We start from the raw sequence: 16,021 nt of genomic DNA, 5'->3' as shown, positions 1-16,021 counted from the left end.
GGTAATTAAACTAATGCAGAAGCTTGTCATTTGCCTGTCCAAAGATATTATGTAATATTTTTGTCAGGAAACTCCATGTTCTATCATGAGTAGAAGTTCATCAACAATCCTCTGCCAGGTTTTTATCCTCCCTTTCATGTCTCACTCTTTGTGGAACCTCAAAGAGTATACATCCTTCTTGTACTCTTGTTTTATGCTTCGTACTGCTGTGACATCAAAAATACAGTACTTCATTTAGTAACACCTGTTTCCACAGTCAGGAGGGAAATACTGGCAGACTTTTGATCATAGTAGTACCGTGATTCAACCATGTAACTGGGTATTCATATACAGTACATATATCTATATATCTATCCATATACTGTATATATATATATATATATATATATATATATATATATATATAGATAGATAGGTAGATAGATAGATATATATATATATATATATATATATATCATCATCATCATCCGGATTTCCTTTCCCACCCTAGGGCAGGGTGAGGAATAGCAATGTCCAGACAGCCCAAATTTGCCCAGTCCAATGGGCCAAGCTTGCAGTCACTCATCATTCAAGCCCCCGGAATCCTGGCTCTATCGGATACGCCAAAAACATTCACCACGTTCTGTAGCTTCACATTAATGTATCCGATTGAGTCATTATATATACACATCCCGGTGTCAAACCTACCACAATAAAAATTGAATCAATTCATTAAACAACACTGGCCTGTCCATTCACTAACCGAAGTTCTTGTATTTAATAATTAGTCACTGGTCATTCCACCTATGGCTTACAGTACTGCTTTTGTTAGATTTGGCATACTGCCAGACAGTTTTGAAAAACATACAAAATGTGCCTTGACAGCTTTCTTCACTCATAACAGTATGGCAAATCCAACAATAGTGGTGCTGTAAGCCATAGGTGGAATGACCAATGACTAAAGGTAAAATATATAGAGTCAAGTTGTAATCCCGGTCTTTCATATTCATTAAATAAGTAAGTACAGTGATGCCTCCAATTACATGGCTGTTTTGTTTATTTACAGTGTATATTTTTCCAGTTTCATAATTGTAGAACCCTTCATGACTCAAAAGTGATTAGAGCATTCCTTTACACCTTCTGGAGCTCTCTAGGCCTTAGTATGATAATAGTGGGATAAGATAAAAACTGACAAAAACAAATTGCCAATCACTGCACACATTTAGATTCTTGGAGTACCAGGACTAATCCCTTTCATTTTGCATTTCACACCTCATGTAGGTATGGGTATGCAAGTCAGTGCACCTCTAGCAACACTTTTCATCCATGAGGTAATGCTTTTGTTTCAAAATGACAGCTTAATTACCATCGCAGAGTCACAGCTAGAGGTAACATTGTCCACCATTATGGCACCCCCTGTTTTTTTTGCTCCAGACCAGTTTGCCTTTGCCATATTTTATCTTTCCCTCCTGCCAATATATTGGAGCCTAGTAAGCTCCAGGAGGATGAAGGGAATGCATTGATTAATTTGGTTCATGAAGGGCTCAAGAATTATGAAACTGCAAGAGAAATTGGATGGTCAAAGTCAACCGTCAGATGTGTGAAGACAGCTGTTAAGGCACATTTTGTATATTTTGTAAAACTGTTTGACTACCGCAAATCCAACAATAGTCGTGCTGTAAGCCAAGGGTGGAATGACCAGCAACCAAAAGTAATATATACAAAGTCAAGTTGTAATCCCCTGTGTTTCATATTCATTAAATCAGTAACTTAGTACAGATACCTGTACAATGACCCCTCCAGTTACACAGCGAATGTATCAACGAATTGTTCCTCAGAAATTGAAATGGTGCTAATGGTACCACAGAAACCCATGTTATAAGGCTAACTGGTATGATGAAATCCAAAAATTTTCCCAAAGTCATCCTTTTGGCCCTCTTGAAGATTTTTTACCCCCTCCCTCCAGATCATACGTAATATTTATTGTAGTAAACAGACAACCTCTAGGAACATCAATGGGTATAAAAAAGGGTTAATTAGAGTGTACAAAGTGGTAAATAAGTGGTGATTAGTTACCATGACAAGAAATGGTGCAATGTTTGGATGTCGGGGAAGGGTGTATCACTCTCACTTTTAATAAATAATATATTCTTATTGCCTGTAGCTCCTTCAGGAAAGCAATAAAATGTTTATGTAAACATGCATACAGACATGGCGCCAGGCTGTCTCTTTTGTTACATAACTTACGTAGCTGGTATCATGCTTTCAGTTCAGCTCATGTCCATCTGCACATCTCACTCTCACTGTTAATCAATAATGAAATATTCTTAGTGCCTGTAGCTCCTTGTGAGGAAAATAATACAATGTTTACATAAACATGCATGCAAAAGCGTGGCACCAGGCCGTGTTGACATGTCACCACACAGGACTTTCAACTATCGGCACCCAACAGACCATGTTTTGGGGGAACCAGTTTCTGGGATTTTCCTGCACAAACAAGATTCTTTCCCATGTAACAGGAGACAGGGTAGGGTTTATCTCTCAGTGTAAATGGTAAAAACCGCAAATGGAACTCATGTAACTGGGGGGGGTCACTGTATATGCATAAGATGGTGAAATGGACAAGCCAATATTGTGTACTGTACTGAGTAAATGATTTCTTTTGTGGTAGCTATATATATATATACTGGTATATATCCATCATCATCATCATCATCCAATCCTACATTGCCCCATGAGGAGCATAGGAGCCCGGGGCTAGGCAGTTGGTCCTGACATTTAAGATGAGAGTATATATAAATATATATATCATTCATTATTTTTTATTTAAGAATTATTACCTCTTGTCAGGATGCTTTTCTTTCCTTTACAGGTGACTTTACATTGAGTGACAAGCCAAATGGTTTCCTGTAAGCCAAGAAACCATTTACAGCACTGGGTGATAACCATATAACCAAACCATACGTGCTCCCTATGTGTCAGCAAGTGGGTTGGTGGAGGGTTAGTGCCCCTCCCTGTAAAACAAATAACTCGGAGTCAAATGGCCACCCCTTACGGGATTATGGCATCTGGCAATAGATAGACAGATAGTTAAGATGCTGGCATACAGATGAAATATTGCATGTGTTGCCATGATGTATGATTACTATGTACAGTTTTTACAAGACTTCAAGCATTAATTCATATGAGCTTAACCATGAGAGTGTAGCTATTTAAACATTTCTCATAATGCTATGTTAACCATGTGGAAGGTAAAGTTGGTAAATTATGTACAGTATGTAGTACAAGTGACTTTTATATATAAGGTGAAATATGTACACTCTTGAGCAGAACAGTGGTTAATGGTATCTCAGAGCAATAGTTATATACTTTTATATAATGATTTTATTATAATAAAGCAGTTGGCAAATTTATTTATCATGCTTTCCATGCATCTCAGTCTTAAGCTATATCGATGCTTAATCCTCCAGCCTGGAAGTCTCCATCCACACAGGACCTCAGTGAATGTAATTATCAGTTTACAAGAGACTTAAGTAGCATGGAAAAGCTCCCATCAAGTGAACAGGCTGACCAATACAAGCACAGTGGTCAGGTGGTAAGTGAAATTATCTACTACTGGAAAGGACACAAGTTCAATCCGAGGCTGGGACAGGGAACAGTTTGATGATTTAAGTTTTGTTAACCCTTTGGCTGCCACAGTTGGTTCAACAGTCCCAAAATGTGCCATATTGCTCAGAAGAAATTAGATTATGGTATTTTTTAAAGTTTTCATAATAAAACAATGAGAAATCCATAGTTGACATTATTACAGTATGAAAGAATAAAAATAATCACTTATGAGGCCAAAATTTAGAAAAATATGATTTCAGATTGTACACATTGTGTTCGAATATACCTTATGAAAGATATATATGTAATACAGAAGGCACATTTGTTGCAATACTGAATAAATGTGATGTAGGGTCTAGAAAAAACAAACAAACAAACAAAACATGATAGCGGCAGAAATAACCAACAGTATGGCCACTGAACTAGGCCACACACTCTTTCACACATGTAAGAAAAACAGCACTAAAAAACATTACAGAATGGGGGAGAAGGGAAGTGAATTATCATTAATCATGGCTTAATTATCATCATCATATGGACCTCCTTTCCCACCCTAGGGCAGGGTGAAGAGTAGCAATGTCTTGAGAGCCTAAGCTTACCTAATCCAGTGGGCCACACTTCCATTCACTCATCATTCAAACCCCTGGAAGCCTGGCTCTATTTGGTATGCCAAAAAGTTTCACCACATTCTGTAGCTTCACATAAACATGTCCGATAATCAATCCGGACGCTGTCACGTTATAAAGGGGAGCCAAATCCCTGATCATACACTTCTCACAACTTTCATCCACCCAGTTCAATCTCTTGTCAGTTTCCTAGCCTCACCGACTTCCACACTCTCTTCCTCACACTCATCCACCATATCCCTCCACCTTCTTGGCCTACCTCGCCTCCTCCCCTCTTCAAATTTGCTCAGATATACCTTTTTCACCACTCTGTTCTTGTCCATTCTTTTTTTTTTTTTTTGCAGAAATGTCAGATGATTTTAATCAACAATCTGGGAAACACCTGCCAATCGGCAGGATAGAAGATATTAAAATTTCATAAATTTTATTCATCATCATTACTTCAGTGTTTGAAAAAATCTCTGAAAGGGTTAAGGATGGGGATGGAATATACAAAGTTGTGTGTGAATGATGAGACGACCTTGGACATTGGTCATTACATCACTGGAACAAATCCTATCATCTTGTTGGGAATGGGGAAATTCTTATGTAGAACCTGAATCCTCTGCAGGTTTCCATAACCACTTATTGCAAAATGGTTTTGCAATAGTACACACTGATGTGGTACTGAAACGAGCTAGGCTACTAAGCACTCTTACAGTTTGGGAAATGTTTCTCGCACAACTCAAATAACCATCTCTGCATGATGCCAGTTGCTTACGTTGCAGTTTATGATGCACTTCAATGGGCTGTAAGTTCTTCTTGTAGACCTCTATATTATATACCCTACCGGCCAATGCTCCTTTCTTGCCTGGGTGGGCTAGATGATTGTCGAGCAATTACTGAGCATAGGGAGTGCATAGTTCTTTATGTGATTACAGTAGGCTATTGTGTTGCAATACGAGATAATTATTCTGGATCAACTAAGTCATCTTACCATGTTTCATGTGTATTTGAGGATCTTGGAAAACCCAAGGCCCAAGCATGGCAGGCAACTCTAATATGAGATTAGTCGACGTCCACTGCTTGTGTGGTGGTTGGATTATGGTAAAGATGAGCAGTAAAGAATGGTCAGAAAATTTATGACACACGCCATATATGTGTGGGTGGGGGTGATGAGAGTAGGGGAAGATAGGCAACAAGCTGAAAATCATATTTCCCGCCACTAATTTATCTGAAAACTTGCATTAAAAATCGTGCACGATCTGGATTTTTTTTTTATTAAACTGTTATATGAGTTCCTATTATTCATTTACCAAGATTACAAAAACATTAATTTCCTTTATAATGTCACTGAAATCCCTCTCTCGACCATCCATGCTCCCTGAGTCCCTGTGTTCGGCTGCTGGAGCATCCACCAAAATGGCTTCTTTGGCACGATCATTGCGCCTTGTTGCCAGCGTCAGGCCATCTCTAGTGCTTGCGGCAGTTCCCAGAGCGACTACTGTAGGATGTCTACACACACTGAATTCGAGGGAACATAGAATTAATAACAAGACTCTCCTCCCAACCACAAGTAAGGTATGATAATCGCTCGGGTCTTGCCGGCATTCCACTGTTTACGGCAGACGAATCAGCTGATTATGTACGTTATTTTGCATGTGTTAAAATTACTAAGCTTCCTTTGTAGCAGGTACCCTTGAAGCCTTTTGTGTGTGTCATAATTTTAGGGAGAAATATTCTGGGCAGTTTCAACCCATAATTTGGTATTTTCAATGTGTTTTCTGACAGACCAAGGGGGTCCATGACTTTTCTATTGTAAAAACATCACTTATTTGCCGCAAAATAAAAAGGGAGTTTCATAATCATCTAGTATCACGTTTGTTAGATGTGGTTTGAGTAAGGTTTGAATTGCTTTGGTTTGGTTAGGTTGTTGACTGATTTTTGGTATTGTGATGATGTAGCTATGGTCAGGTATTTTACACACAAAATATATATATATATATATATATATATATATATATATATATATATATATATATATAAACTCTCCACTTAATGGGGTTACTGCTTAGGACTGTGATAATTTTCTGGACTTTATGCATGAATCTGCTCTCCATACAAGGCCTTTTTTATTTATTAATTTCATCCATTTCCTTGTAGTGAAGCAGATTTCTGCCTGTAAGGCAGTATAGTTACTAGGCAACATTTTGTACGTTTGACAGCAGAAATTTGCTTCATGTATCTTTTTATAGTATGAGCCAGCTAGTCTGTTTCATGCAGAAAATGTAATTTGAACAACTCGGTAAATAATTACAGTATAAACAATGGTTTAGTTATTCAGATGGCATCATCAACTCAGCCATTCAGTTATCAGGTTTGAGGTTCCCATATAGGGAAGCCTGAAGCAAATTTCTGTAGTTGACTGTATCATGGTTCAAAATTCTGTCACTCGTGGCTGGACTGTCACTCAGTGATATTTCAGAACTTCTGCCTATCAGAATTCTTTTATTCCCCGAACTGTATCTCTCTGGAACTCGCTTCCCCAGAGTTGTTTCCCCCCAAACTTCAACCTACAGCTGTTCAAGTCCAACTGTTACAGATATTTTATGAATGGAGGATGCCTGTAATCTGGTGTATGAATTATTATTTTTTCATTCATTTGTTTTTCCATCCTCTATTATTTAAAAAAAAAAAAAAAAAAAAAAAAAAGGCCATATGGCTGCCTATTCAAAATCTCAAAAACATAGTATTCCATGATCTACTCTCCCCCCTCATCAGAAATCCACCATAGCCACTTCCTCATGTGGCTTGTAATCTTGGCATCAGTGCTTTATATCTGCTGCAAGATTCCATCGTTCTAGTCTTTATCAAATGGTCTCAGCAACAGCTAATTCCATACAGTAGTAGCTGCTTCGAGGTGTTGGGGATCCCAAGGCTTATCTATCTATCTATCTGTGTATAGCCCGATGCCCTAATCCCGCAAAGGGTGGCCGCAGGCAAAATGCCTCCAAGTCACTCTGTCACCCACCTTTTGACTCCCCTCCCCCCAACTCACCCCCCCCCCCTCCCTCATATACCTCTCAACTCCATCCCTCCACCTCATGTATACAGTATATCTCGAGGAAATACATGTGATTTCAGTGATGTAGTTGTCTACAGGAAATCTGCAGAATGGTAAATTCTTTTGTTAATATCCATTTCATAAAGGAACTGTATTGTTCAAGGATACAGCTAATGTTTGTATAGATTGTTTAATCTAAAACTGACAGGAGCATTTGTCCTCCTAAACTATTCTTTGTTCCATATAAAATGCTGAATCAGTTCAGTATGGGTCAGTGATATGCATATCATGCATTTTTTTTTTTCCCCTCCCATTGAAATAACAGATACGGTACCAGTGCTTCAGATGTTACAGCCAAAAGCTCACTGTGGCAGAAGTGCGTGAACGAGTCTTGGACATCTGTCAAGTTTATAACCCTGGTGGATTTGTAGAGGTAACACAGTTTTGTGACCTGTTAGGTTTGAACTGGTCCGCCATATTTTACATCCTTTCATAGTTAACTCTCTTGAGAAGTGCTAAGTTAAACATTAAAGAATGCCAATAAAACTGACTGGTCTTTTACTTTCAGACAAGCAGTGTGCGTAACTACAGTGCCAAGGAACCTCTGACACTCGACATGATCCAGCAGAGGGTCTTGCTCGTACTGAAGCTCTACGATAAAATCAATCCTGACAAGGTATTGTCAATTTTTGGAATGCAGATGATGCTTATAATCCTGTAATTCAAAGTTTCCTTGGCTTAAAGAGTAAGGCATGTTTTAACCTCTAATTTGGGGACTCCTTCCCCCCTCCCCCAACACACACATGATCTCAGTTAGGTAAAAGTTTGCCAGGTTTTTGGAGATAATATCCGTCATATGACTCCTTCATCAAGGAGAATTCCCTCTTATTTTATTTTTGGCCAATAACAGACTTTTTTCCTTGCCTTAAAGACTTTTCCAGGCTGAAGGTTAAAAAACATTAATTAGTTGGTAGGTCTCTTCACCCAGACAGACCAGGCTTACACAACAAGTCTATCAGCCGTTTTCTCAGTCGCCTAAGCACCCGAATCGGGCACCCGCTCCCCAGCCTTGGACGCCAGCACACGATAACTGAGATTGGTTTTCTCAGTCAATGAATTTCTCAGGTGCGAGCGCCCGAGCCTCGGAACCTAGCGCCTGAGTGACCAGCACTGAGCTGGCAATACTGACCAGGCCAACCTGTGGTAGTTAGCAGTACTTTACTACCAAATAGTGACCAATCTTATTTAATTTTGCATAAATATAGGTATATTATATTTTGGGTAGTTTTTTGCGTGGCCAAAATCATTTTAAAAGTGTGTTTTGAATGATTGGTCAGCAAGAGGAGCCAAGGTCACTCACTTACGGAACATTACCCACATTACCAATTGTTTAAGGCATCTTAATTAAGGCAGGAAACATGATTTGGTATTGTTTTAAGCGTATATCTGAATGTACAGTTGGTACATATTACTTATTCCAACCGCCTGCAATGGTGACTTGCAGCCAAGGCAGACGATGGAGCTGGTTTGTTGACGATAGCTAGTATTATTGTGGCTGCACCATAGTCTTGTAAAACATGTGAGAGTACAAATTTTTTTTTACAATACTCTGCACCAAAACATCGAAATACTATTTACTGACGTTACCCAGTACATACCAGACGTATTTTCATATATTATTTTTAAAAATAAACATAAATTTTACAGCAGCCTGCCCAGCTCGGAGAGTGTACCCTGCCCGATTAACAGTCGGGTGCTTCCACCCGATTGTTCCAATAATGGCCATGTCACAGGCCTCGGAAACGCCACTGAGAAAACCAAATTGTTCTCGGGAGCTAACAGACGACCTCGGGTGTGCAGTCCGAGGCGACTGAGAAAACGGCGGTATAAGTATAATATTGTATTTTCAACTCTCAGTGGCCATTTGTATGCATCACAGGCCAGCCATAGGACTTTTTTTTTTTTTTTTTCCAAACCTCAATTTTAATTATATATATATATATATATATATAATTTTTTTTTTCTCATGGATGTGAAGGGAATCACAAGGTGCACTTGGCAATGTGTTTTTTAGCTTCCTAAACCTACTTTGTGAATGACAGAAAAATTCATCCAATGAATATGTACTTACCAGTAACGTAAGCCAATGAGCGAGATGAACTGACTACCTGAGCGCTTGGGATGGTAGAGTAGGTTCGTGTAATTATACCACTGACCTTCATTCCCATCCCATAATTGTTCGCAGTTTTTAGACTGCACTAATTTAATTTGATGCCTATGGCACTTGTACTGTATGGTGTTGTGCTCAGCACCAGGGACCATTAACCCGTTTCGTGCCATGTCCGTATATGTGTGGACAAAAAAATAGTGTCAGAATTGCTGAGTCCTTATATATATGGACTAACTCATAGTATTCTAAATTCCCAAGTCCACATATATATTTATGGAGTACCTTATAGTACAGTAAATTACTGAATCCGTATTTATACGGCCACAGTACTCCTCACTTTTGCGTGAATTTATTTGAGTCTGCCCATAGTGTTTGACAGGAAATGGGATGACACACCCCCTCCTCCCCTCCCATGCCTTATACCAATTACAAAAAAAAAAAAGGGGGAAAATACATAAAATTAGCATGGAACCTCAACTTCCCATCATCATAGTTTTGACTGTGGCCACATTACATACACCAGGTTGCGTTATCATGTTACAAGCACTCCATGCATCCTCCCACTTCATACCAAAATTGACTATCTGTCCACATCAGCCACTGACGGTATCTGAAAGTAGTCATCTGATGCAAATCTGGGTCACGCCGCGGTGCCAAAGATTTTGTGTTTACTCCCAACTTCCAGTCTATGTTGGAGAACTTCCAAGTGATGAACTAACTGATGATGATGCATATACAGTGTATGTAATGAAGTAACATAAGAAGTGTAAGCAAATAGAAGTAAATCATAAAATCAGGTAATGTACTGTAAGGATAGTAATGTAAGAAACATGTAATTTACTGTAACTAATGTGACTGTGTGCAGCATGAGTGTTTATTGTGCCGTGGGCAAGTGTTTATAGTGCCTAATACCAATAGAAAAAAAAGGGGGGGATGTGAAAATTCATAAAATTAGCACGGAACCCAAACTTCCCGTCATCATACTGTAGTTTTGACTGTGGCCACATTACCTAAACCAGGTTGCGTGCATCCACCCTTTCCACACCAAATTGGACTATCTGTCCGCATCAGCTGCTGGCGGTACCTGAAAGTAGCCATCTGACGCAAATCTGGGCGTACTGGACCAAAACACCTGTTTTCATGCGGAAAACAGCCGAAGTGAGCACTTTTACTATCAGTGGGCTTATTTTGACCACTTTTCAGGTCCATTCATGGGGGGGGGGGAGTTGAAAATGGCTGGCACTGTGGGTCACACGGCCTCCCAAACCCTTGGCATAGGGAGACAAAAAGCCAACAAAGGCTCCAGCACGGAACAGGTTAAAGGGTTAATATAGGGGAAAGGGGGGGATTTCCTTTCAACTGAATAAAACTGATATTTGATAAAAAATAATTCTGTAAAGTACCTGTACCAGAATTTCAAAACTACAGTACTGTATATATATATATATACAGTATAGTGTGTGTGTGTGTGTGTGTGTGTGTGTGTGTGTGTGTGTGTGTGTGTGTGTGTGTGTGTGTGTGTCCCCATCCATCCATCATCCAGTCCTACATTGCCCCATGAGGAGTGAGGAACCCAGGGCTAGGCAGTTGGTCCTGACATTTAAGATGAGTGACCAGCCTCACTCATCCCTGAGTGGCATTACATGAGCAGTCAACCCCAACCATCCCTTGGATATAAACCTTCACCGGCTTAATCCGATTGGAGCGCAGTAATTACCCACTAAACCACTAGGCACCAAAATTTGGTTATATGGTTACCACCCAGCATAGTAAATGTTTTCCTGGTGTACAGGAAACCATTTGGCTTGTCACTCAGTGTAGAGTCACCCACAGGCAGAAGGAAGAGGAAAGAATGAAGGAAAGAAAGACAGAAGAGGGAGTGTAAAGTTACCCGTAAGCAGAAGGACAAGGAAAGAATGAAAGAAAGGAAGACAGAAGAGGATGGAAGGAAAGAAGGATGGAGGAGAGGAAAGGGCAGACACCTGACAGCAGCACTACATCGAGTGAGTGGATGGTAAGTGCCCCCACTTACCACAATATATATATATATATATGTATATATAGTTGTGTGTGTGTGTGTGTGTGACTACAGGTTCATGGATTTCTGTTAGCAAGATATACTTGTCTGGTGTTAGATTAGATAGCAACATGATTATGAGTGAGGTCACTGCTCGCAGCAACATGATTATGAGTGAGGTCACTGCTCGCAGCAACATGATTATGAGTGAGGTCATTGCTCGCAGAAATGTTACCCCCCCCCCTTTGTGTGTGTGTGTGTGTGTGTGTGTGTGTGTGTGTGTGTGTGTGTGTGTGTGTGTCTCCTGGTCTGATTAAACACTTAATCTGAAAAATACATAACTGCTCAGCTGTATTACCAGTAGTGTAATAGAACTGTATAGTGTACCAGTATAGGAAGATCATTTTATTCCTGCATTGTCTCCTTCAAAATTATATAGGTTTCTTAACCCCCTTCAGTCTGATAACGTCTATTTTTATTTCATATTTGCTACGACAGGTAATCTTATACAACTCAGGACAGACCTCGAGTAGTGAAGGGGTTAATGAAGTCTGTATCCAACACCTCCAGTTCTGAAAGTCTCTCCTAATCTACATAAAACTGTCTGTCAGCAGCAAGAATAAGATAAAAAAGACATCACGTACTAGACAGTTACCATATATTTATTTTAGGAGAGCACCCATTTATTGTAGCAGTTAATGAAATCAAATGCCTATCCAATTCCAGCAGTTTAAAAATCATATAAAGCTGAATAAAATTTTTAGGAGGTAGCAAAAATATACAAGATATACCATGGCTGATGGAGTTAACCACATTAATACAGTGATGTCATTTCTTATATTTTATGCTGACTGAATGTTAGTGCTATGTTCAGTCTAATAGTAAATGTGGCTAGATGAAATTAAAGTGATGGTTGTTGAGAAAGAAGGGAACTCAGAGTATGATGCACTAGTGAATAGTTTGACCGGAGCTGGTGTATGTATTTTGATGCAGTGACAGAAAAAAATGGTAAATATGTGTGAAGGAAGTAGAAATAAGAGTGGGTCAAGGAAAAGAAAGAATGGGTGAGGCTGCAAAGGCTTTGATATGAAACAGGACTGGACATGAAGGCTACACGAGGTTTTCTTGGTGCCATTATTAACATATGGGCTGACTTAAGTATGGCATCAGTTTGAAGCGTCAAAAATGAAAGCAGTGGAAATGAGAATGTGAAGAAATCGTGGGTTGCATACCGTAAGTTGGGTAGGATAAGCAGAGATTTGAAAGGTGTTGACTATAATAGTAAAAATATTAAATAATGATTGGAGTGTACAGGTGTGTGTTGTACTTACATGGCATGGCCACAGAAAGAGAATGGATATAAGTAAGGTGGTGATATCGGTGAAACTGAGCTTATCATTAGACACGATTGCAGAATTGGTCGTAAGTGCGCGCACACACACACACACACACACACACACGATGACGATGTATGTAGTCAACCCATTGTACTGTATTATACGAAAAGGTTCTGGCTGAAAATGAAATAATTAACTGTATCCATTTTCACAGCTAAGTGTGGACTCCCATTTCATGCAAGACCTTGGTCTCGACTCCCTCGATCATGTTGAAGTGATCATGGCCATGGAGGATGAGTTTGGTAAGTGTTTATTTATTTGCCCTCAGATTTTTTTTTTTTTTTTTTTTTTTTTTTTTTTTGGTGGGGTTGATTTAGCTAAAGGATTTTGCCAATGCCCTATATTCTTCCATAGTTTTCAAACAAGTAAACATCTTTCCATTGGCATCATGTTGCTAGAGAATAGCCTCATATGAATTGTGAATTAGCAAACTAGTATGCAATTGCTGTTCTGGAAAATGGAAACATGTTTGCACGGCTGGCTATGTTAATGACTAGACTTGTGCGACCAAGGTGAAACTATTATGCTCTCGGTATTGTACCGGTACATTGTTTTAAAAATATGGAATAGTTTGTAATAGATGGGGTTGCCCAGTATCCACCTCATATATTGCAGGTGAATCTACACTGAATGGCAAGTTGGATAGTTTCTTTAGAAATCATATACTACTGTATGTTAGTTGGTAACTTGATACCCAACAAATTAGATGCCTGGTGACATTGTAAGTTAAGGTGCTTCAGCTGGATGTTGCCCATACAGATCTAACTCCTAGGGGTTGTTCAGGTTTATTGGTAACAGAATACCACTTAGGGGCAAGCAGCTGGTCACCCTCACATTTAGTTGCCCAAGCCTTAGGCCTGTACATTCCAGATGAGACTACCATAAAGGTCTGAATGGATGATAGATTTACCACTTTTATGCCTTTTCTCCCTGCATTCTGGATCCATCTTTACCATTCTGAATGGATGACAGATTTACCACTTTTATGCCTTTTCTCCTTGCGTTCTGGATCCATCTTTACCAGTCTGAATGGATGACACATTTACCACTTTTATGCCTTTTCTCCTTGAATTCTAGATCCATCCTTACCCCATCCTTAACCATAATCCACCCCAGAAAGGGCAGATATGCCCTTCCTCCCATGTTTTAGTTAATTTCTCCCTGTTCTCATATGTGAATTTCACTGTGGACCCCCTGCAAATTATTGTATCACTGTGACATATGCAATCATGCACATACATACATGCAGCCCGAGGCACCAAGTGCCATGGCAGAGCAGCAGGAAGCAGGGGATGTCAGTCATCTGCTCAGTCATCCTGCTGTCATAGTCACAGTGACACCATGCACACATGCAGCCTGAGGCACCGAGCTGTCTCATATATGACTACCTGCCTGAGGATGATGTTGAACCTGAACACCTCAGCCACCATATGTCAGGAACCACTGCTAGTAGATTCAGAAAAAAACTGGGATTATAGAATTACCTTCCATGCATTTATTCAGTTGAAATCAGAGAACTGCAAGGAAGCCTGGGGTTGCTTAGGGTTAGGTGGGAAGAGGGGGTCAGGATGATGTGTATTGAGATTGATGTAGAGTTAATGCAGTGATTGTAGCTGTTGAATGCTTTTGAGATTTTTCCAAGGAGCACAGGGAAATCCATCTTCCTAAGAGAAGGAATTAAACTGTATTAAGTCTGTTTTCACCTGACAAATGGGCTGCTCTCACAGCATGCATACTAAGTGGTGGTTGCACGAAATTTGATGAGCTGTACTGTAGTTATGAGGTACATATGAGTCTCCTTAGCCACCACCAGGCTGCTACACCTGGCCTTCAGTTGAACTGAAAGGGGTTTGGGATCTTTATCAGATGAAATCAAACTGGCTGTAGTTCTTGAGATGACAGAACAGTAGTAGGTTGGTAGCAAATTATTGGCAACAGTCAGCAGAAGCAGCAGTAGGGGGTGATATGCCAGATGATGTATTTTAATGGTTTAATGCTTAATAATGATGTACTTTAATGGTTTATTGTTTTAAATTCTTCTGTTACTGCTAATGAACTGTTGCAGCTGAGAGGTGATCAGGTGACCTCTTACTTAACTAAGCAGCAGGGTTTCTTTCATCATTTTGCATTTGGAAAATACTGTATATGGTTATATCCATATTTAGTGCCGCATTCTTTTGCAGGTTTTGAAATCCCAGATGGTGATGCAGAGAAGCTTTTAAGACCATCAGACATCATTCGATATGTAGCTGACAAGGAGGATATTTATGATTAAAATCTCTGGAGACCTGAGGCAGCCAACTTGGGTGTGTCTGAAGTTCTGAGGTGTGGTGGAATGTGTAGCAGTGTGTAAATACCTTTGTTAGGAATGAGTGACATTATTATGGAAGAAGGTAAAGAAAATTAATGTGAAAATAATTAGTTAATATTTTTAAAGAAAATATTGGGTATTTTGAGATGAGGGAGTAATGCATATTTCTTCACACGGACTTTTTTTTGTTACTAATAAATGTAATAATAGTGTATGTGTACAGATGCCCAATAAAAGTTTAATGTTAAAGAAATTTGCAAACCTATCACAATATGTTTTCAGAAGTACATAATGGAGAATGAGACTGGTTATGGAAGTACTGCATATGAGTCTGGTGGAGTGGCAAAAGGATAAGGGGAAGATTAAGGAAGGAACAGAGAGGTGTATGAATGAGGGTGGCATGACTTGGAAGTAACACAGCCTGATGGCAGAGGACAAGGTGACACAAAGTGATTTGTTTTAGCTAACTCGTCTGGAATTAAGGTGTCTGACTTTGAACAGATAACGTGACAGTTGCGTATTGTTCTTATCAAAATCGTTCCAACCAAAAGATGGGGTGAGGCATGATTAAGCCTTCGGCTGTAAGTTACCTATTTGGTAATTATTTGAAATTTGACAATTTCACTACACTTAAGAGCAATTATTGGCTGCAAAGATGTTAATACCAACCACTATTAACATCTGATCAAGAAATAAAAAATTCTAATTTTACTCCAGCTTATGACTGACAGTTTCATTCAGCTCAATAGCTCAAAGAAACTTACTGCAGCCAAAGGATTAAGCTGCAAAGAATAAGATGGTGAGATGGTCTGGACATATGAGGTATGCACACTATGAAACAGTATCCAACTTTTTTCGTCTATTAATGT

At 39.4% G+C, this 16,021-nt stretch overlaps 1 protein-coding gene across 1 annotated transcript; it reads left to right on the top strand.

Moving 5' to 3' along the window:
• The first annotated feature begins 5,577 nt into the window (after positions 1–5,577).
• Positions 5,578–15,383, top strand: ND-ACP (NADH dehydrogenase (ubiquinone) acyl carrier protein). Its single transcript, XM_080281108.1, has 4 exons — positions 5,578–5,774; positions 7,826–7,933; positions 12,996–13,083; positions 15,025–15,383. The coding sequence occupies exons 1-4, from the start codon at positions 5,616–5,618 to the stop codon at positions 15,114–15,116; spliced, it is 447 nt and encodes a 148-aa protein (XP_080137234.1). The 5' UTR covers positions 5,578–5,615; the 3' UTR covers positions 15,117–15,383.
• Positions 15,384–16,021: the final 638 nt, after the last annotated feature.

This window comes from Coenobita brevimanus, chromosome 87 (assembly GCF_032717465.1).
Source record: "Coenobita brevimanus isolate Jiangsu-jjx chromosome 87, ASM3271746v2, whole genome shotgun sequence".
Lineage (NCBI taxonomy): Eukaryota > Metazoa > Arthropoda > Malacostraca > Decapoda > Coenobitidae > Coenobita > Coenobita brevimanus.
This window is presented reverse-complemented; position numbering and strand designations above follow the sequence as displayed.

Coding starts and splice junctions, on each gene's coding strand:
- ND-ACP (XM_080281108.1), top strand. CDS start 5,616: ATGGCTTCTTTGGCACGATCATTGCGCCTTGTTGCCAGCGTCAGGCCA. Junction 5,775..7,825: donor TCCTCCCAACCACAAGTAAG/GTATGATAATCG, acceptor TTTTACTTTCAG/ACAAGCAGTGTGCGTAACTA. Junction 13,084..15,024: donor GGCCATGGAGGATGAGTTTG/GTAAGTGTTTAT, acceptor ATTCTTTTGCAG/GTTTTGAAATCCCAGATGGT.